Source organism: Hydra viridissima, unplaced genomic scaffold (assembly GCF_058129835.1).
Source record: "Hydra viridissima isolate aposymbiotic clone 2 unplaced genomic scaffold, HvirCarnegie_v1 scaffold_4, whole genome shotgun sequence".
In the NCBI taxonomy this organism is placed as follows: domain Eukaryota; kingdom Metazoa; phylum Cnidaria; class Hydrozoa; order Anthoathecata; family Hydridae; genus Hydra; species Hydra viridissima.
The window spans coordinates 6,437,246-6,460,245 of NW_028324303.1; the positions used below are offsets into that span (position 1 = coordinate 6,437,246).

The 23,000-nt window shown below is 28.9% G+C and overlaps 1 protein-coding gene and 1 pseudogene across 10 annotated transcripts in view; one reads left to right on the forward strand and one right to left on the reverse strand.

The window, feature by feature from the left end:
- The window catches only part of LOC149889583 (uncharacterized), a 13,236-nt pseudogene extending 12,629 nt beyond the window's left edge, over nt 1-607 (reverse strand). Inside the window, exon 1 of the transcript XR_016451413.1 lies at nt 408-607. The product of XR_016451413.1 is annotated as an uncharacterized LOC149889583 (transcript). The remainder of the gene's footprint in view (nt 1-407) is intronic.
- LOC145182465 (uncharacterized) overlaps nt 1-21,705 on the forward strand; it is a 25,241-nt gene extending 3,536 nt beyond the window's left edge. Inside the window, exons 1-25 of one of the 9 annotated variants that reach the window (XM_090083772.1) lie at nt 753-829; nt 1,769-2,255; nt 2,523-2,648; nt 2,763-3,134; nt 3,701-3,755; nt 4,372-4,593; nt 4,974-5,078; nt 7,103-7,216; nt 8,970-9,083; nt 12,051-12,108; nt 12,455-12,600; nt 12,870-13,013; nt 13,441-13,575; nt 15,690-15,815; nt 15,928-16,041; nt 16,144-16,909; nt 17,005-17,243; nt 18,380-18,511; nt 18,755-18,922; nt 19,018-19,245; nt 19,404-19,631; nt 19,769-19,993; nt 20,097-20,443; nt 20,580-20,904; nt 21,138-21,705. In XM_090083772.1, the coding sequence (XP_089939898.1) occupies nt 2,250-2,255; nt 2,523-2,648; nt 2,763-3,134; nt 3,701-3,755; nt 4,372-4,593; nt 4,974-5,078; nt 7,103-7,216; nt 8,970-9,083; nt 12,051-12,108; nt 12,455-12,600; nt 12,870-13,013; nt 13,441-13,575; nt 15,690-15,815; nt 15,928-16,041; nt 16,144-16,909; nt 17,005-17,243; nt 18,380-18,511; nt 18,755-18,922; nt 19,018-19,245; nt 19,404-19,631; nt 19,769-19,993; nt 20,097-20,443; nt 20,580-20,904; nt 21,138-21,508 (4,866 nt within the window). In that variant the 5' untranslated portion in view covers nt 753-829; nt 1,769-2,249 and the 3' untranslated portion in view covers nt 21,509-21,705. The other 8 variants (XR_016451407.1, XM_090083769.1, XM_090083771.1 and 5 more) reach the window with 8 other exon arrangements.
- The last annotated feature ends 1,295 nt before the right edge of the window (nt 21,706-23,000 follow it).

Genomic DNA, 23,000 nt, shown 5'->3' on the forward strand with positions numbered 1-23,000 from the left:
AGTTCGAAGTTATGTTCGTGCGCACATAAGACTTTCGCGATCATGCCTATTCGCAGTTTATAAATTCGCCGTTAATTAGGCAACCTGCCTGAATAGATCAACTATCATAGATAATAGATTAGCAAGCTATACTGTCAATAGAGTTGGAGGTGGTAAGGAAGTTGAACATGGAAAAATTTTACAGTAACTTTGATAACAAAAAGACTAGGAAGAAAGACAGTTTAATGCAGCTTGTTTTTCATTAAGATGTGTTTACTAACACGCCTCTTGAGGAAATGGATGTTTGATAAGGTCACAAACTGTGAAGTAATAAGTATTGCCTTTCCTGTTTTATCATTTGCCTCCTTAGTGCCTGTTTTTTGGGTGGAAGGGAAGTTGGCAATGCAACAAGTTAGTAAATTTCCTACCGTTAAACACAATTTAGTTCAGTTTGTTGGTTGTGTAAATGCGCTTTCTCCTCTTTTCAATTTTATCAGTGTTCAAGCTTCCATGCTAATTGTGATAATCATCTTCCGTTTGCGTTTCGTCTGCAATATTGAGCAATAAGTTGCTTAAATATCTCTGAGATTCGTCACTTTTTTCTTTTTTCTCTTTTTTTCTTTCTTTCTTTCATTCTTTTTTTTTTTTTTTAAATACTTTACCACAACTTCTTTTTTATATTTTCGATTCTAACCTGACCTGATGAAAAATTGAGTAGTATTGGTCGTTGACTCATGATTTTATTCTCAATATAGTTCACGTTTGCAATATTTATTATTTGTCGAAAAATTTTAATTATGCAAACGCAGGGACCGATACTTTAAAACGGTAGTAAAGTGCGAGCATTTCTGTAAGAAAGTTATTTAAAGTGTTTGTAATATTTTTTTAGGCTTTTTCCCTTTTTTTTTTTTTACGCTAAATTATACATTCGTTATTCTTTAATTAATTACCTTATTTTCAACACCACTATTTTAGCTGATGAACGTCATTTACGCTAAATTTTTACCCTCATTTTGCTTATTCAAAAACCCATAATTTTAAAAAACCCCCTACGTATTTTAATCACAAAACAAAGCAACTTTAAAATCCCCAAGATTATTGTTTGATTACTATTTCTCGGAAATGAAAACAAGCAGGGAGTTAGATGAATTTGGAATAATTTTATAAAGCCGATGACATCAAACTCAGAATGATGGCACAAGATCAAAGTATGCTCAACGCAAATGACCAAAGCAAACGGTTTAAAACTTTTAAGCACTTTGTAATCAACTTACTTTTGGTAAATTATCTCACCACGTTTTGTAGCAATTAACTTGTGATAGGGAGCAATTAAAGCTCAATTTGAATTTCTCAGTTAAAGCCGCCAAAATCAATGATATATTATATATACTAGATGTCTAACTTGCGGGATTTTATTGGACAAAAAGTGAAGCCGCTTTTTTTGTTTACAAATTGAATCCGCCATTTGTAATAAGGGCAAAAACTATATCCGCCATTTGTAATAAGGGCAAAAACTATATCCGACGTGCGAAATAAAAGTTAAAAATGAACGTTTTTGCCCGAATTAGAAATGGCTCCCACGGCTTCACATTTCGGATCGAAGTTAGACATCTAGTATATATAATATATCATTGGCCAAAATAATCAAATTCCCTGTTAAAAAAGACATCATTCTAATCAACAAACTAGAGGTTTCTAATGATCACTAAGTAATATGCTTTTTTTTTTTTTTTTTTTTTTAATAAAACATGATGGGTACTAAGCACACTGATAAAGCGTATTTTTGTAGGAAGGAACTTTCGAAGAAATATGTTATCTTCACTCGAGGTACCGTGTTGCAGAACTGCGGTAAATTTCGATCGTAAAATGTGTTTACCAGTAATATTTTATAAACTTTAATGTGTTCCAGATGTTTAGGCGTGAGCGTCAAACTACTTTTGTCTTCTCTTAATTACGTTTTTAACGCATGCCGAACGAAATTATGCGGTTGAAACTGAAGGGAATCGATTCAAAATGTATTTTTCGATTTTGGAATGTCGGTTGAGTTAAAAATACCTTAAACTATTTTTTAAATTCTATTGATTTTCCTCCACTATTAATCTGAAACGTATTAACTTGTTTGTAACGATGAGGTAAATGCCACGCGCTCTCTTTTTTGCGTTTAACCGCCTAACACCTGTACAAAAATGCATCTTCCGATAAAATACTAACTGAAGATATTCTTGGGTGAAGTCTTAAATCTATAAGCAATAAATTTTTGAGCTGAGAAAATGGTGGTGAGAATTGAATTCACATTTTTAAATTATATATTTATTTACGCATGCGCTTTGATGTGCTCACTACTTTTCATTTTTTCGAACTCTCAAACCTGAGCTTTAATTGACTGATAAGAAGTTGTAATCGATGTTTTTTTTTAAGTATAACCTTTTCTATAGTTATTAGTATCTATGGTATTTTAACATTAAGTTTAAGACGCCAGATGGTAGCTTATACATTTAATTCATATATTTAGATAATTTGTTTACTTATAATTTCTCGTACAGTGGCGAAGAATCATTTTGGAGTTATTATCGTGTACTAAAGAAATTTACATAAAAACAAGAGTAATAAAAATGATGGAAAAATATATGCATGTGTATTTTATGGCAATCGTGTTGGCTCAGGTTCAAGTAAGTTTTTTATGAACTGTTGCTATTTCCTATTTTTATTTAGAGAACGTGACGTATTGAGTTCAACATGATGATTTGAGCTTTTTTAAGTTAAAAGCCGTTTTTTTCTTTTAGAATTCTAAATCAGCTGGTGACATTGAGATTCAAATAGAGTATGTTAAAAATCACAACGGCCTTCTTAAAAACGGACGCTGCTGTGAAGGATTTCGGAAAGAAAACCTTGAATGCACTGGCACGTGCTTAACCTTCGTTACATTTTGTATATCAAATATAAACACTAATGATAAATGCGATATAGGTTATGCTGAAACTCCGACAGTTCAAAGAAACGAATTTGCATTTTTGATGAACAAGGATTTTAAAAAGCTACTCTTAACTGAAGATTTTAGAAATACATCAGACCTGATAAATACATCAGACGTGATAAATTCTTCGATATTTAAGAACGATTTAAGTTTTAAGCTGCCAAATGTTATACCTGGTTCCGTAAGTAAAACTTAAAACACTTATTTATAATTTATTCATTATTTACTTATTTATTCATTATTTATAAATATTTAAAACTAATCCTTAAATACATTTGATTCATTTTTTTGGAAGATTTAACCGCAAACCTTACTGATTACTATTTTTTCTTTTCTTTTAAAATGATTTTTTCCTTCCAGCCTTACCGATGTTCCTCACAACCGAACTATATTTTTAAAGTTGTTTGACCTTTTTAAAAAAAGTAGTTATTATCCAAAACTTAAAAAACTTTTTAATGAAATTAAAAAGTTTTTTAAGTTTTGGATAATAACTTTACTTTTTTGGAATTTGGATTTTTTTTCTCTTCTATCATTAAAGTACCTTTTAAATGATAAAAATATCTGAATTATTTTAACAGTAAAATATTTTCTAAGTTTAGTAGCGTCTGCCACTAAATTCAGAAAATATTTTATTCTTACCGGATTTTCGGGGGGATTTTGCATTCTGAGTTTAGGCTGATATTTATTTCCATTAAAGTCAAAAGTTTTTAAACCGCTTAATTCTAGAATTGATAATTTTTTTTCTAGAATTTATTCATGATATCTGTTGAAGTAAGACATCGAGCTTCGAAGAATAATACAGGTTAAATTTTTTTATAATTTATTTTTAAAATGCTTGTTTTACAAAAGAGATGCAGTTATTTAAGCCTCTTTCTCGAGCAAGCGTGGTTCTCGAAGACGTAAAACACGTTGATTTCTTAAATATCAAACTGAGAAAAAGCCTTTTTTTTAAATTTTAAAAATTGGAAAAGAACATTTTTTTGGAACTATTTTTATTTTAAGTCTTTGGCTTAGCGTTGGTTTTTTTTAATGCAATTACATAATTTTGTTTTAGTTTTATTAAAAAACGGCTAAATGATTTAGAATATACCGTGGTGTGACCAAACAAAGTCCTATGCTTTAAGAAAGTCCTAATTTAAAAAATGACAAATTTCGTATATATAAAAGAAACATTTGCGGAAAATAACTTTGCTGTTTTAACTAGATATCTAGTTAGATAAAATAACTAAATTTTCTTCTCTAAATGTTTATTTTATATATACGAAATTTGTCATTTCTTAAATTAGGACTTTCTTAAAGCATAGGACTTTGCTTGGTCACACCACGGTATATTGTAACAAAAGTTTTAATTTTAACTGCTCAAAGAATTTTCATTATCGCTAAATTCTTTAAATAATATAATTGTATTTGTTTCTTAGCTCTTATAAAAGACTTTAGAACTAACTTCAGCTTCACTCCTCATGATAAATGGATCTTTGTACGTCAGGCAGTTATAGGTTTTCACGTTCGCGTAGCATGCAAATTGTCCAAATCAATTAATGTTACATTTTGGTGTGATAATCCAGGAAATTATCACGGTTACAATGAAAATGGTATGAAGTTATGCAATAAAGGTTGGAAAGGCGAAAATTGCGATCAAGGCTAGTTTGAATTTCTGTTTTTTTTTTCTTTCTTTTTTTCTCATTACACTTTTAAATTTTTTAGTTTTAAAAAAAATCTGTTTTACTGAAATATCATTATTTCAGTAAAACAGATTTTTTTTAAAACTAAAAAATTTAAAAGTGTGATGAGAAAAAAAGTGGATGCATAGTTACTTTTTAAAGAAAAAAATTGGATGCATAGTTACTTTTTTAAAATCATGATAAATCTTTGGTTTGTTTTCCAATTTTACATTATTAAAATAAATAATATAGACAAACTATTAAAAAAAATTATTTATGAAATAAAACAAAAGCTTGTTATAAATTACTTACTTTTAATTGCCGTGAATTTAATAAAAATGAAGATTTTTTTACGTTAGATAGCCCAACTTGTTTACCGAAAGATAATGACGAAGGTCACTATGATTGTGAAAATGATAAGAAAATATGCCATCCTGGATGGACTGGTGACTTTTGTCAAATTTGTAAGTTACCTCAAATTGACTTAAATTCTTTGAGTTATAACAATTTGTTTTGATAAAAGTAACGCTGAAAAGATTTCAGAAATGTATTATTATAACGTAACAAAGCTTATGCTTCAATTGTCATTTAAAAAAGATTAGATTCTGCTTTTCCTATTACTTTAGAATTTGAATCTTCTGCTGAAGTGTATTTGGGTCAGATTCACCTAAATTAACTATCTAATGCTAACTTATAATTTTTAGATAATAAGGTCTTTATTTTTTAAAATTAAATCATCATAGAAGATGTGAGTTAGAAAAACCTTACATTTTAAAAATGTATAAAACCACTTCCATTAAAGCGAAATTATAAGAGAAAAGATTATAACACCATTAAGTAGTCAAGTTGTTAGAGATAAAAAAGTATCACCAACACTGTAAAAATTGGACAAAAGTTTGTGATACCATTAATACCTAAATAATTAAAAATAAATTTATGACGCCAATAATAAGTAGTTGCATTTTAAACAATTTCTACATTTTAATTATGCCAATCAAAGATTTTGAGTGTGATAGTACAGCATAAACTGGAAAATAAGTTTAAGTTGGCAAAGTTTAGCTCAATTTTTTTTTTTTAGTATTTTGTAACTACTCTAGAAAAATGAATGATTTTTAACAGCAATAATCCAGGAATAAATCTTTGAGAAAATAAAGTTAGAATTTGAAAGAAACATAGTACAGAGCTTATAAATACCCAAATCATTAAAGAAAATGTTATGATATCTTTAACACCCTATCAATTGCAGATAAAATTATGAGACCATTAATACACAAACCATTAGAGATAAATAAGAAAAGCACCTCTACTAAGCAAATCATTATTGATAAAGTAGCACTATTTATATCTGAATTGTTGCAGAAATAAGTGCTGTTTATATATTTTCATATCAACATAGATAACTCAACTAAGTTTGAATAAAATCAATATTCAAAATAATGTTTACTATAGTGCTATCCAATATTGCTTTAAGTGTTAGCACAGTTTTACCCCTTCCATGTAGCAAATCCTATAGATTACAATACAGCAACAGAGTAGTAGCCAAAGTTAGGAGAGTACATACTTAAAAAGTTTACCACAGAAAGGAAATTTAGTTCTCTCTATTACAAGGAAACTCAATCAAACTTGAAAAAATCATTGAATTTTGAAAAGAAGCTGAATTAAAATTCAGTCTTTTTATTTTACTTATCTTTTGCCACTTTTCTTTGATTCAAAAAAAAAAAAAAATTCATACTTTATTGTCAGTAGTGCACTCTTCTATACAATGGTAAAGGGAGAAAATTTTCAAACTTTAAATGTATAATTTAACATTAACTTCAGATAAAATCAGCATAAATATAAGGAGGCTATTAACAAAGTTTTGAAATTTTTAATTCAGCTTCTTGTGAAAATCAGAATAATTGAAGTTTCTGTGAATGATTTTTTGAATTTTGGGAGTAAATTAAATTCACTCCCAAAATTCAAAAAATCATTCGCAGTCACTCCTTTATTTGTAGGCATAGATTTCCAAAATGAAAGATTTCAGGTTAAAGTCACAACTTTTTATAAATAAAAGGAAACTAGGATTTGTAATTTTTTATTAGTTTTAATAGATTAGGATGCAATCTAGATTATCTATAATGAAATTAAAAACAGGTAATTAAAAATTACTGTTCTTTCTGTTTACTCCTGGCTCTTAAATAATCTTGTCCATATTTTTTAAATTTAAAAAAAAAAATGCTTTTTTTTTTTTTTTACTTGACAAAAACAGACCCTGCAGCAGGATGATTAGATAGAATGTGTGTGTGTATGTGTGTGTGTGTGTGTGTGGGGGGGGGGGGGGGTTAGTTTGTTCTTAACTTTAATTAAAAAGAAAATGCTTTAGTACTACTGCGTTATTAAAAAAATACACAGTTCAAGCAGATATTGGTATATTAACAAAATTATATTTTTATTAAATTTCTATTGTATCTGGTTTTTGTTTTTTAATTTTTTTTTTGTTTTATTTTAGCCACCTACAAGAAGTTATGTAAACCTCGTGATGATCATACTGGTCATTATGGCTGCAGTTTTGAAGGAGAACAAGTTTGTAATGTGGGTTGGGAAGGAGAAAATTGTCTTCAAAGTAATTTAATAATTTTTTGCTAGTCAAATAAATCAGGTTTTTTTTCTTCATTGGTCAAGTAAATCAAGTTAGGAAATTGTTGTATGTTTTTCCAGCTCCATATAAAACATTTTTTTAAATCAGTATTTGTATTTTAAGGAAACTCTCAATAATCTGTATCAGTTTAAAGCAAAGTATAATTTAATTAAATCACATTGTTGCAATGAAGGCTAAACTATTTAATTTTCACAGATGTCTTAATAAGATATAAATAGCAAACAAATAAATATTTATATTAAAATTAGGCTTCCAAGATTACTATTGTTTAAAATTTAAATTTTAAGATTAAATTATTATAACAAATTATTTGTCACTGCTTATTGCAGCCTCAATACTTCAAGCGTGTCTAAGCTTGTTCTTTAGATTGTCCATTTTATATTGTAATAAAATAATCTAGCATTCCCAGCTTTGGTTTTTGCACTTTAATTTAAATCACAAACTTCAAACTCAAGCATCAATTTTTTTTTCTTGGGTAGAGTCAAAAGGCCTATAAAGATCATGGAGGAGCAACTAGAATCTTGCTTTTATTTTCTGCTTCAAAGTTGCACAATTTTGGTTTGATAGTCTGTTATGGTATTTATTTAATTATTTGTATTGGCATGAAAAACTCAAGTTATGAATTAGATTGAAATACAACTATTTATTTATGCAAAACAGGAGATGTAATTATGACAAAGAGTGTCCATATTACAATTTTAGTGCAAATAAATGAGTACCAAATTGATTGGAAATTATGCTATTTTACCTGATGTTTATTTAATGTATTTTATTTTTTTCAACTTGTTCATGCATTTAATTTAAATAAAACTTCAATTTCTTTACTTTAAAAAATCTTTTACTTTAAAAGATTTTTTAAAGTTAAATTTTTTTTTTTTTTTTAAATTTTTTAAAGGGAAAAATTTTTTTGAAAAAAAATCTTTTTTTTAAAAAAAGATTTTTTAAAGGAAAAAATCTTTTAAAGTCAAATACTTCAAGTTTAATTTAAGTTAAACACATTGTTAAGTTGAAAATAAAACATAAACAAACAAACAAAAATTAAATTAACATCAGATTTAGTACTGAGCATGCCTAAACCATAAGGTGCCAATATTTCCTTACAAACCTTTTAACATAATCAGAATTAAATAGCTAAAAACCTTTTAAGTTTTTATACTTCAAACTGATGAAGTTACTTGATTGTATTGAAATATAAATTACATTTAAATTATATTTTATCTCAAAATTATCTTTATATAAAAATATATTTAAAATTATAGCTGACTATTATCATGAGATAAAAAGCTGTTTTAAACAACAAAAATCAACTCAATGCTTCTGAGTTGACTAAAAACATTTTATTAACTCAATTGGATTGAGTGAATAAAAAAATGGGTAAATAAATGTCACGTTAGCAAGATGTTTAAGCAACTTGCTACAATACTAGATGTTAAATTTACTTAATTTATTATGCTTAACTAACAATTGTGTTTTACAGTATAATCTTTCTTCCATATAGGCAATCAATTCTAAGAACGCTTTGTCAAATAAAAAAATTTATTTTTATATTTGTGCATTTTAAGTTAGGTGAATATATAACTTAATATAACTCAAAAAATAATATATTTTTTTAAAATTTGAACTGTGTAAGTGTAAAAAAAAAAAAAAGATAAAAAATATGCTATGAATAAAATTCTTACTTTCTTATATTTCTTAAATCATTTAATTTACATTATAGATATTGATGATTGTTTATCAAACCCATGTTTTAACAATGGTTCTTGTGTTGATATGCATTCAAATTTTGAATGTCTGTGCCCTGGTACATATGGTGGAAAACAATGCGAAATTGGTTAGATTTAAAATGAATTCTAAATATGGTTTAAAATTTATAGAATGTTCTTAAACTTTAGTCAGATTTTTCTAGAGAACAGAGACTTTAAATAAACTTTAATTGAAAAAAGTTTCTGTTTGACAAAGCTTTAAAAAGTGTCTAGTTTCACAAAAAAAAAGCAAATTTTATGAACTCCTGTAATAGCATTTTGTATTATTAAGCAAAGTTTTTTTACACTGGTTGGTATTTTTGAAGACATTAATTGAAAGAAGATTTTTACCTAATCAATCATTTAAAAATCATCATTCAAATGAGAAGACTTCCTGAAAATGATAAGTAGTTGTAACTTTTAAGTTTCAATAAAAGCTTTACAAAGTAATTGAAAACAATAGCAATATATGAAATTGTTAATGATTCAAATTTGCTATACAAGAATCAATCAAAATAGCGACTTCATAAGCCTGGGAATATATTTAAATAAACATACAGCATGTGCCCTTAAAATCTACACTTTTTTGTAAGAATCATTGTTTTGATTTATGGATTTGAAATTTTTATTTCGAATGTAAGAAAGTAATAAAATAAAAATTTGATTTTTTTTTTTACGATGGCTGCCAAAAAGATAGTCATTGATCTTCATCTCTTTAGTGTTACACCCAAAGACATTATAGCAAGACTAGGGATGGCGAAACAAAATGTGTATGATGTTTTAAGTTGGTTTAAAAAGTTTGGTCACATAGAGAGGAAACCAGGAAGTGGTAAGACAAAAACTGTGAGGAATTTAAGGCTAATTAGAGCAGTCAAAGGCTGAATTCAGCACAATCATATTCGACCCATGTGTATGATGGCCTAGGAGCTCTATGTGAGTGAGCACACAATCAGAAATGTTGTTAAATGTGACCTCTGAAGGCCAAGTCTAGAGCTAGATTCAAAAAACACATCATTACTGAAGAAGTTAAGACCATATGAGTTGAAAGAAGTAAGAAACATTTTTCCATCATTAAGAAAGGTCAACCAGTAATTCTGTTCTCAGAAGAAAAACTTTTTACAGTGGATTCTGTATCAAATAACATGGCTGATTGCTACATTAGTACCTCAAAGCCAGAAGATCTTCAAGTGTCTGTTAGGTTCAAGTTCAGGACCAAACTCTTGTGCTTCTATGATGATGTTTGGAATTGTGACCTCAAATAGCCTGATGATGCCCCCTCCCCTCTCCATTTTTATTAAGTCAGGGATCAAAATCAATTCAGATGTGTACATTAAAATTTTGAAAGACCATGTCTGGCCATGAATCACCTCTAAATCCTTATGCCAAAATTGTGTACCAGCAAAATGGGGCTCCTCTCCATACATCCAGAAAGACCCAGGAATGGCTCAGAAAAAACATACCAGATTTCCCCAAAAGGTTTTGTGGCCACTAAGCTCCCCAGATTTAAAACCTCTGATCTACAGTATATGGGGATATGTTGATTCAAATGCCTGTTCATCTCCCAATAACAGTATTGCAGCTCTGAAAGCCTCTCTTATCAAGCAGTTGAATGCTATGCCCAAAGAGTATGTCCTAAAACATGTAATAGGTACAGAATTGAGACTATCAAGGCCAATGGTTCACACATTGAATAACTTATTTGAAATTCATGGCAAAATGGTATGAAAAAAATTTTTATGCTGAAAAAGGTTTTGGGTTACTTTTTTTTAGAATTATGATTACTATATCTGGATTACTTATTTTTACCTACCACTTGCAAAAAATAGTGCAGATTTTAAGGGTGCATACTGTATCGGATTATTAGTTATTAATTTTGTTGATTAATCAGTCATTTGTAAAATTTTTCAAATGTAGTTGCAAGCTAAGAAGTGTAAGCATGACATTTTCTTTAACAAGTAATTGTTTTAATTTTTGGTGTTTAAAGTCTAGTCTTCAAATTTGTTAATATTAGCTTAATTGCACTAGTCAGCAGTATGAGAAAAATTTTAACTGCACACCTTTTATTTTATAATGTATTTATATCTATTTTCCCCAAGTTTTTTTCATTGACAAAATATATTAGTTTATTTACTTGAATAAAATTCTGTCTGAATAAAGCTCTGGATAAGTTCTTATCAGAATCTGTAGAATGCAACGCCTTCCTTTTTTTTTTCTTTTTCTGTTTGATGCATTTTAAAAATCATGAAAAAACTTTTTATTATTACAATTATAACAATAGAAAAAATTTCAAAAAAATATAGTTAGTATTTTTTAGAATATAATATAGTTTGACTAAAATGAGAGTTTCTACCTTCATATGTTTCTTAAGAATTTTCTAATGTTCATTTTACATATTTGTAATGTTTAAGCATATTATTATATTTCTTGCATGCTCACACAGGAAAGAAAAACTGGAAAACGATAAGGTTTTTTCTTTTTTGGCTGGGAAAACTGGAAAACTATAAAGTTTTTTCATTTTTAGCTGGAAAAGTTCAATAAAATAATTTTATATGATCAATTTCTAGTGTCAATTTTTTTATTTGCAATATTAACTAATAAATATAATCCTATAAATAGTACGTTTTTTGAGTAGTAGTAGGGATAGGCTGTATAAATTGGAATTGGAAAAATTTAAAGGTTGGGTCACTTTGACTTTCAACAATTTAAGAATGGTTAGAAGGTTAGGGTTTTGTCAAAAATAAAGCAAAAATGTCACATAATTGATAAACATTTTTTGATACATTTTAAGGTGTATAAGCCTTAGATAATTGAATAAGTTTAAGAGACAATCTCTCACAAACATTAGATGTTCAAAATAAGCTTAAGAGACAAGTTAACTTAAGAGACTAGCTTGTGTTAGCATTAAAATCTTGTATAAGCTCAAGAGACAAACTTACAAAAGTATTAGAAGAATGATTTAAGTCTCTGAACTTTGAGCTTTTGCTTTAAATCTACACTCTCTCTCTTTTTTTTTTTCTATAGTTTTTCAACAATGATAGTCATATTTTTATCTGTAGATTTTGGTAATGAACCATGTAAAAATAATGGCATTATGTTAGCTGACAACACTTGTAGGTAAGTAGACAAGTAAAGTGTTTTCTTTTTTTATAAAAGAACTTTTGAAGAATGTTTAACTTATAAATTTGTAAAATCTTTAAAAATTTAAATTAAAAATTATTAGAATTAAAATTAAAAACTTACTAGATCTTGTTTAACTATTTTTAAGTTTTTAAATTATAAGTTATTATGCAAATGGTAGTTTTTATTCAAGAAGATGACAAGAGATCTTGTCTTCTAATCAATAATTAAATTGAGAGCTAAGAACCTATAAAGATTTTCTGAGGTAGTTTACTAGATCAATAATTATATTATATATAAAATGCAACTTTTATTTTTGGGTAATGTTAATTGACATTATTAGATGCCCTTATGGCTATAAAGGTAACAAGTGTGAGGTTTGTATTACTGACCCTATGTGTGTTGATCACGGTACCTGTAAATATCGTCCTAACAGTTGTGATGGAGATTGCATACCTGGTGGTTGGGTGGGTCAACTTTGTGAAATTGGTAAGAAAAATAATTAAGTCAAATAGTGTAAACTTTTCTTTTAAATATGTAAATTTTTATTTAAATATGCAAACTTTTATTTAAATATGTTTAGTTTTTATTGACTAGTGCTTTTTTGCGTAGTAATTTCATGAAATTGAATATTTTTTGTTTGACTTTTGGTTCAGCTTGGTAATTAAAAATTATAACAATGTTATGAAAATAGCATCACTAATTTTTGTCAAGATCTTAAGAATAATATTCTATTCTTGAAATATTGTTTTATACAGAACAAGATTCATGCAGCCATAACCGATCTAAGAAGTTTTGCTCTAAAAATGGAGTATGCATAACAGGAAAAAAGTCATTAGTATCAGGACAAAGTTGGGAATGTCTCTGTCATAGCGGTTGGACTGGAAGACATTGTGAAATAAGTATTTTAATTAGTTTGATTTTTGTTTTTGCAGTTTATAAATGTTGTTTTAAAAAGGTATCAAACAAATAAGTTTTTTAAAAAAGTGTTAAAAAGATTGATCAATCAAATGTTTTTGAAATGGAGAGTGATAAAGTTTTTTTTTGATGACTTTTGATAAATTATAATTTTGTTTACACTGATTTAGTTGCTGCCTGACTGTTATATTAATTTTGTTTAAGTAAGTTTTCATGTTTTAAATTGAATATATTTGTGTAAGAATTTTGCATTTCTGGTTTGCAAAAAATGTGTAAGAAAATGAAAATGTGTTCGTCTGAAAAGAGCAATTTGAATGATAACAATAGAATGAGTTTAGTGAATGCTGTGTATGTTTGGGAAATTTCAAAAAGTTATTTTTACCATTTTTCTATCTACTTATGTAATCTTAGAGATTCATGTATGTGAGAACCGTTCACCTTGTCAAAATGGTGGCACTTGTTTGAGAACAGGGAAACACTTCAATGATGACCAGACTTATGAGTGCAAGTGTCCTTTAGGGTTCTCTGGGAAGGATTGTCAAAATAGTAAGTTTTCTTGTTAAGAATTTTTCTGACATATTTTAGTTAGTAGGTAAAACCCTGTATATAGACAAAATTCATATAATTAGATAAATGCCAATAAGTCTACAGCTATTCACAAAAGTTTAAACGATTGCAGAATTTTTATCAAGTATGTTTGGTTATTGTTTAATAAAAAAAAATTGTAAAATGATATCGAATTAATTTTTTTTATTTTTTAAAGAAAAAGTAATTAGCTTTAAAATGAATATGAACATTTTATAAAAACTTTAATATTTAGTTAGAAAAAAAACAATTACAAAAAATCATATAGGAAAAATAAGAAGCACAAAAGTTTAAACGAATTGCAATATTCGAACAAAAAATGAAAAAAAAAAGCAAAATTAATATTTAAAGTGTCCTCCTTTGCTTTTATAGCAAAGATAAACTCGTTTATGCATTGATTCAACTAATTTCATGCACATCATGCAAGGTACCTTCAGCCAGTACTTATTCAAAAGTTGTTTCAAATGCTGGGTTGATTGAACTTCATGGTATGTCAGTTGATTGTCAATCCAAGACCAAATATTTTCGATTGGGTTGAGATCTGGTGATCTAGGGCACCAGGGCATCACATTGAACTTTTTTTTCAAAAAATATTCTTTGGCTGAGTGAGCTGTGTGAGCTGAAGCCCCGTCTTGTTGAAAGATGAATTGCTTGCTTCTGCCCTACAAGTGTCTGATTAATGGAACTAAACACGTTTCCAATGTGTTCTTGTAGTTGTATTGATTAATTCAGCCTTCGTACAGCTCACAGAAGCCTATACCTTTGTGAGAAAAACATCCCCAGATGCTAACCGAACCTCCACCGCCTTGTCAACGATGCTGCAAAAAACCTGTCTGATTATTTCTCAGTTGCAAATCTTTTGACATAGATTCTTCCCTTGCGGTTTACAACTTGAAAATTAGCTTCATCACTCCAAATAACTTTTGCCCACAGTTCTACACACCAGTCCAGCCTTTCTTTGGACCACACTCGTCGTTAACGTTTATCCGTGATTGAAAGAATGGGTTTTCTAGCAGCTGTTTACAGTCCAATACCTTTGTCCAACAACGTTCGTCTCATGAGCTCTCTGCTAACTTTTGGATTTTTTTTTGACTCATTGAAGATTTGTGCTAGCTTTTTGTAGCTGAGTCTGGGGTTTTCTCTGCTCATTCTGAATATACCTCTTTTGTCACGGTTGCTGAGTTTGGATGGTCTCCCAGTACGCAGCATGTTGGAGACGTCCTTGGTAAGTTCCCAGGTTTTGATAGTTTTTCGAAGGCAAGATTCAGAAACATGAAGTATTTTGCCTTTTTGAATGTTTGTGTGATTTTTTGTCCTCGCCATACCAATAACTTGCCACTTGATCTCACTAGAAACTGTTTTTCAACCCACTTGCACAAAATTGAAATTAATTTGAAATTTATAATATTTCAAGTTGATTTTTAATGAGTTAAAAGCTGCCTGATGATGTTGCGATAAATTTTTTGATTGTAAATGATTCAATTTGACTTTATTTAAAAGTAAAAAAAATTTTCACATCGGATTTATCAATTAATTAGCAAATAATTGATCCTAAATAAAATTGTTTAAACTTTTGTGACACCTCTTAATTTGTATCACCTACCTTTTAATGAAATTTTTGAGTAAACAGTGATGAGTCGAAACCTACTTTTTTTTATTTTATTAACAAATAACCTATATACAAAATTGGAAAAAAAATTATTTTGAAACCTTTTTCCGTTAGATTTTTATTCAAGAAAAACCGAAGATTAGATCTTAAAATTCTGTAATTGTTTAAACTTTTGTGAATAGCTGTATTTTAATAAATGTATACAGATTCACAATTTTTTTTTTATCAGATTGAATTTCTTAAAAATGTTTTTCCTGAAGGTATTTTCTTTTTAAAAGTTAATAATTTTAACTTTTCTTTCTTTTGAATCTGGAACATGAATTAAGTGAAATTTAAAAGTTTGAACCAACTGTTTTTAAATTTGCCATCAGCTATTTTTTGGTCAAAACATTTAGACCGAGCCAAAAGAAATCATGGACTTTAGTGTGTTGTCTTAAACAATTTTTATACTTTTTTTTTTTTCCAGATATCAATGACTGTTCATCAAATAAAAATGCAAGTTTATGCTTGAACAATGGAAAATGTGTTGATCAAATAAATAACTACACATGCTCTTGTCCTCTTAAGTTTGAAGGACGACACTGTGAAAAAAGTGTGCTTGATGTTATTTTTCCTATTTATTTGTTTTTAAAATGCTTTAATTATTGCACTAATAATTATTTCAAAAAAATCTAATCATGAAGTTTTTTTTCATTATGTTTTAGTAAAAAATGCTTGTAAGAGCAACCCGTGCTCATTAACATCTACATGTGAAAACTTATTTTATGACTATCACTGTCATTGTTACCCAGGTTATAAAGGGAGGCATTGTAATGAAAGTAAGTTACACTCATTAAATTTGTATCATTTACTTACTTGGGTTGTATAATTGCTTGAATTATTTTTGAAAACATTTTTACTGATGCTGTTTATTCTTGTAGCAGAAGATTGCACTTGGAGGTGCAGAAACAATGCTTCATGTGTTATGACTTTCAATGGGACACAAAGTTATGAGTGTATTTGCTCTCCAGGAACTTTAGGCAAGCATTGTGAGCTAAATAAAGATTACTGTATTTCTTCGCCATGTGTCCATGGTATATGTGTTAATCAAAGAAATGAATTTTATTGTGTTTGTGAAACTGGATACTCTGGTAAAACTTGTGCTGAAAAAATTAACTACTGCAATACTTCAAGCTGCAAAAATAATGGTTTGTGCATAAATTTAGACTCAAGTTTTTTTTGTAAATGTCCATCTGGTTGGTCTGGAAAAACATGTGAAGAAAAAAATTCCATTGGTTCTGATTGCAATAAGTGTCAACATTCAACTGATTGTGTTATTACAAATCAAACTACCAGCTGTAAATGTGAGCCAGGATACACTGGTATTTATTGTGAAAAAAATGTTGATGACTGTATTAATGTCACTTGCAATCATGGTACATGTATTGACCGTGTAAACAGCAAAGATTGTGTGTGTCATTTTGGTTACACTGGTAAAAACTGTTCAATAAACATTGATGACTGTGCTTCTTATCCATGTAAAAATGATGGTGTATGCATTGACAATGTGGCTTCTTTTACTTGTAATTGCCCTAGAGGTTTCGATGGCTATGATTGTTCTCATAGCATAGATGATTGTTCTGAAGTTGTTTGCGAAAATGGTGGTACATGTATTGATGGTCATGATTCTTATGAATGTATATGCAGGTAAAATTTTTAGCCTTATTAGAGTCATAGTTTCATGATTTTCTTGTTGTATATGTTTTCTTGTTGTATATGTTATAATTTTTTAAACTTTTTAGGAAAGGCTATAATGGAAGGCATTGTGAAATAAGTTCATCATGCAGTCCAGCTCTTTGTAAAGGAAAAGCTAAATGCATTCAAGTAGGATCTGAAGCTATGTGTGTTTGTCCCACTGGTTTTGTTGGTGAATTGTGTGATCAACCTAATGACAACTGTGTTGAATCAAGGTGTGAGAATGGGGGAGCATGTGTAAACAAAGAATCTGAATCTGCATGCATATGTCAACCTGGATTTTATGGTAAGTTACTCTCATTCTAAAAATTAACAATTTTTTTAAAGAAAAGTTTTAACAGGGTATAGTGGATTTTATCTATTAGTGTTTTGTTCAAAAATATTTTTATCAACCTTGAAGCCTCATTTTACCATAACATGAACTTATGCACTTAAATTTTAACGACAGCAAGTATTATATCTGAACAAATAATATTTGAATAAATGTAAAGGATGCACCTTGTTATGATTCAAAGCTGATGTGGTGATGATGGAAACAGTGACAGGATAAACTACATTGCACAGTTGAAAACCAAGTATCTGAACACAAGTTTCCCCTGGTAATTTGTTAATCAAAATGGGAATGGATTTTGGGATGTTAGGTTAACAGATATTGGATCTACAGATGCTTGTTGCGTTAAAAATAGATGTTGCATCACAAAAAGATGTTGTGTCACAAATAGATGTTGCATCACAAATAGATGTTGTGTCACAAGATATTTTTATAATCATTAACAGCAGCAGTTATGGCTTGAAAAAAAAAATGTGGCTGTAGATAGTGTGTGCTGTTTTGCTACAAGACTTTGATCTATCTGTTGTTGTTTCAAAAACAGAGCAAATATAAAAATATAATTCAAAAGTGAAAAAGTCTTCTCAGATGCTTGCAGCATTTTTTTGTCCATTATTGCAATTAATCCCAGAAAGTCATTACAACTATTCTTATATCACTTTGTCAATTTTTCTTCTAATAGTAACACTTAATTTTTTTTTTAATCTTTTTTATGTTGCAAATTTGTTAGAAATTAAAATCTCTATATTTTTCATGCTGTGTTTTATTGACATCCAACAGTATATTAATGCAGATAAAATCAATCATTTAAAAATTTATTTCAAAGGCAGCTTTACATAATGATGATTCCAACTTATGCCATAGTGATTTAACATTAAATTTAAAAGATAAGATTTTAAAAAACATATACATAACATATACACAACAATAAGGTTTTTTTTATTACTGATTTATTCGATGCTGTTAACAATACTTGGAAATAAATGAACAATTGTTATTAATTCAATTATTATCTGTTTTTACATAAGGCCAGGGAAACTTGATAAGTTTCAAATATATATATTGATAATCATTTTTATTGATTTTTATTTTAGGTCGAAACTGTGAATGGCTTAATAGCTGCACAAGATACCAACCATGTGAAAATGGTGCTGAATGTTTAGTGAATGGAAATGATTTTATCTGCATATGTAAATCAGGATACTATGGAAAGAAGTGTGACCAAAGTCAGTGTTTAGCTTTTAAAAAAGCTAGCTAGATTTTTAATTATTATAATTATAACAGCAACAAACACAAAAGGATATGAACAATATTATCTTGAGAAAATAAAATGTTTTAATTAAATTTCTTTACTATTTAGATAGGTATACACAATAAGATAATTTTTTAAATCTGTTGAAAAAGCTCATGAATAGGTAATCTCTTATCTTTCCTGTAAATGTCAGTGAAATATTTGATTTTAATTTTAGTTCAAGATGCATGCTTTTTGTTAGACACAAAGAACAAATCTGATACATTTAACCATCTTGTTCCATCTGGTGTCTGTAATAAAAGAGGTGGTAAATGTATTTCTTTACCGCATGGAAATTTTAAATGTCAATGTGACCTTGGTTGGACTGGTGAGCGATGTCAAATAGGTACCTAATCTGTTGGATTTTTCTCATTCTTATTTAAAAATTTTGGTACATAAAAATTGTTAATAAAAACCAAATTCCTTTTTATCATTCTATAGATATTGATAACTGTGCTTACACGTATTGTTCAAATGGTGGTCAGTGCATTGATCTTGAGGATGATTTTCGCTGTGAATGCCCACCTGGGTTTACAGGAACATTTTGTCAAATAAACATTAATGACTGCCTTGGTTCTCCATGCCAAAATAAAGGTGTTTGCCAGGATCTTGTCAATGATTTTATCTGTGAATGTCAAGATGGTTGGAAAGGAAAGACTTGTACTTCTCGTAAGTAATCTTTTGTTTAGGGTAGGTTAAGGAAAAGAAACAACAGCAAGACAACAATGAGGCTGACCTTTTTTATTTATTAGAAAAGTTCTACTTTAATCTTCAAATTCAAGAGTTTAGTATAATGTTGAATTTATGGATTTTTTGACACCTTCTAGGTTCAAATCCGTGTAGTTTATCTACTTGCCAGAATGCAGGTAGTTGTAGGGCAAAAGGTGACAAATTTGCTTGTATTTGTGCAGCTGGTTTTCAAGGTCCAACATGTGCTGAGAAAAAAAACAAATGCACACCAGCTATTTGTAACAAACACGGAGACTGTAATGAAGTTGGTGACACACTTGTATGCAATTGCAAGCCTGGTTATTTTGGACAGTATTGTGAAAAAGGTTTATTAAAATTACTTTTTGCTCATTAATATTTAGAATTTTGTTTTAACTGATCAATAAGAAAATAGTTTTGTTAAATTCAAATTTTTTGCCAACTTAGTGTTTATTTTAAGAAAATTTTTTGTTTAAATATTTAGAACTTAATGAATGTGAGAGCAATCCATGTTTGCATGGCGCTCAGTGTGTTGATGGTATAAATTGGTATCACTGTCAATGTCCACCTGGATATTATGGTGTGAACTGTCAACTTATCTTTAATGAATGTATACCAAACCCTTGTGTTGCTCCTTATAAATGTATTAGCTTGGCTTCTGATTACAAATGTATTTGTCCTGAGGGTAGGACAGGGGAGGGTTGTTTAAGTAAGTTACTTTAAAGTATCTCTCTATTTAACCTTTGAATTTCATTCATTGTAATAACAATGAAATCATAAATTTAAATTTTCATTCAATATATTTTTTATAGACTATACTAAGTATAAAAATTGTAAATACAAGAACGTCAGTTATATTCACAATGAAACATGGGAGGACAGCTGCAATATATGTAGATGTGATGATGGAGCTTTAATCTGTACAAAAACTTGGTGTGGTGTACCAAACTGCTTCAATAAACATGAAAGCCCTAATTGTATGTGCAAAGTTCAAAAAGATGCTTACTGCATTACACCTCCTTGTCTGCCATGGGGTGAGTGCAGCGTTCAAACTGTCCCAGTTTTATACAGTCTCTGCTCAACATCTAAACTTAATGTAGAATTAACAGAGGATTGTTCTAAAATAATGTTTTTCTTTAATGCCAGCATGCTTCCTAAAGTAAGATTATTCTTTAAAAAATCTTTTAGCAAGATTTCAAAACACATTTTAAACATTTTTTTTAAAGGTTATGTTAGTTTTTTTTTTTTTTTTTTTTAAAGTGTATTGAAAATAAGATAGTAAGCATTCTTTCCAGGGAATTCTTTTAGAAGAGTTATGTCAAGAGTTACGTTTTCTTAAGATGATTCGGACTTTTGCTATTTCTACTGAGGTTCGCTTATGGTGTTCACATTCTCGTTTTAATGCATCTCTCGAACAAATTACTGTGGAGATTTATAGTAAGAAAACGGCTACTCAACTCTCGTTAGAAATTGCAAAGTATAAGCTCTCTCTAGTTGAACAGTACACTAAAGAAATGTTTAAACTTACAGAACCCTCTATACTAATGCTATTTTTTCGTTCTGTTGTGTTTATTAACATAGAAAGACCTTCAAACACGTACAGTTTCTTAAAAGAAGCAGGTTAGTTGTTGCTTATTGCAATAGATTTGTTAAAAAGGAAAAGTAGAATTTATAAAAGCACCAATCGTACTTAGATGAACTCCTGTATGATCACAATCATTTCATAAGAATCATTTTTTTTTTATTAAATATAAGAATTTAATAGTATGAAAATTGTTTTTAAAAAGCATTTTTGAAGAGCACATGTTTATTTTTCAAGTTTTAATTTGCTGAACACAATATTTTTGTCTCAGGATATTTTATTCCGTTGATGGGTACTTTGGTAATGTGCGTCATTCTACTTTTTCTGTGTGTCTGTTTATGGACACAGAGGAAGCGAAAGATGCGACACAAAGAAGATTATCTTTCTGATACAAGAACATGCAGAACCAATAATAAACTTAAAGAAAGTCCTCGTGTCACGCCTTGTAACTTTAAAAAAAGAGCACTTAACACTTTTCTAGAGTACAATGAAATCTCGTCGCCTGCAACTCGACGTAAACTTGTTGAAATTAATGAGAATATACTCGAGAGTAAATTTGAAAAAGAGACTGAAAATCCTTTAATTAGCGAAAGTCATAAAGTTACTGTTAACATTATGTTCAATAAAAACTGGTCTTTTTGATTTTAGTCAGATATGCATTTGGTTAACCAAGTAATTTCACCACGCTTTTTAAACATCGAGTTCATTATTTTTTAAAAAACTTGGTTTTATATTTGAGCCATGCGTAATGGCGATATGATGTAAAAATGTAAATTTATAAAAAAACCTTTAACCAACCTTGTATATAGTTTGTTACTTAAATATATTTTTTTAATTGTTTTTTTTTTTTTTTTTGGATTAACGTTTGCGAATTAAGCTTCTGAGATCTCCTTGTGCTATGCTAATGTTAACAGATTACCTTTTGTTTTCGTTTTTAATTTTATTTTTATATATTTTTATTTTCTTATCTTTTTATTTTTATGAAATAATATTTTGTGCTGTTTATTTTTCCTCGATTTTTATTTCGCTTGGAAGTAATCTTAAAGTAACTTGCTGTAGTGAAAAAAAAAAAAATTCCTCAGTCTGTAATCGAATCTATTTCTCTTCAAGGAAACTATAATACAATTTGTTGAGTCTTTTGCCTTTAGCTGTTGATAAATTTAGATTTGCAGCTGCAGGGGGAGGGGAATGTACCAAAAAACTGGAAATCAAGCAAAAGTAAGGATTCCACTTTTTTGTTGCAAAAGTTGGGTGTTTTTTTTTTTTTTATTTCAAAGAGAAGGATTTATTATTTGTACATTTTTTAATTTGAAGGAATTAAAAATGTAAATTTGAGGTACTAAATGATAGATACTAAGAAGGGGGAGGTATTAATTATACGGAAATGGATCTTATTAAAAGGTTTTGTATGTTAGAGAAGAAAAAAAGTTTCTTCTTTGCAAGGATGTCTAATAATTCAGACACTAATCTACCCTCTCCAAATTTCTTCACTTTTATCATAAAAGTAGATAATATGCCTTAAATGTCAAATACTCGGTTAAATATGGTGTACTTGAAGATTTTTAACCAATTAGGATTTTTATGGCACGGTAATGTGTTACATTAGTGCGATCACCCCAATCCTTTTCCCAGCACTCAAATAATATAAAGCGCTCAACAACAAAAAGTTATTGAGTCAAATGTACTTGTAAACGGGTTTTATCTCGAACTTACGTTTGGTATATCTATGTATATAAAAATTATATATTATAATAGTATAATAGTATTATAGTAATTAGAACAATATTACAGCATTTAAAACTATAGAAACCAAATTCCTATACACCAAAATATAAATTCTAGGTCGCAAAAATCTTTACCATTTTTATAAACTACTGACACAATTTTATGTTCTATAATTATGTTTACATTCGTCGCTCAGCTTTAAAACTCAAGTGGACGCTACTCCACGTAAATGTTCTAAAATCATAACTTTATCAGATCATATTGGTAAGAAAGAAATCGCTAGAACATAAGGAATTACATGTTCTACCGTTAGCAAAATTTTCAAGCAGTACAAAGAAACTGAGATGCTTTTACCTCTGAGAAATGGTTTGGGCGCAAGTGTCTGACCAATTCAAGAGACAATCACTTT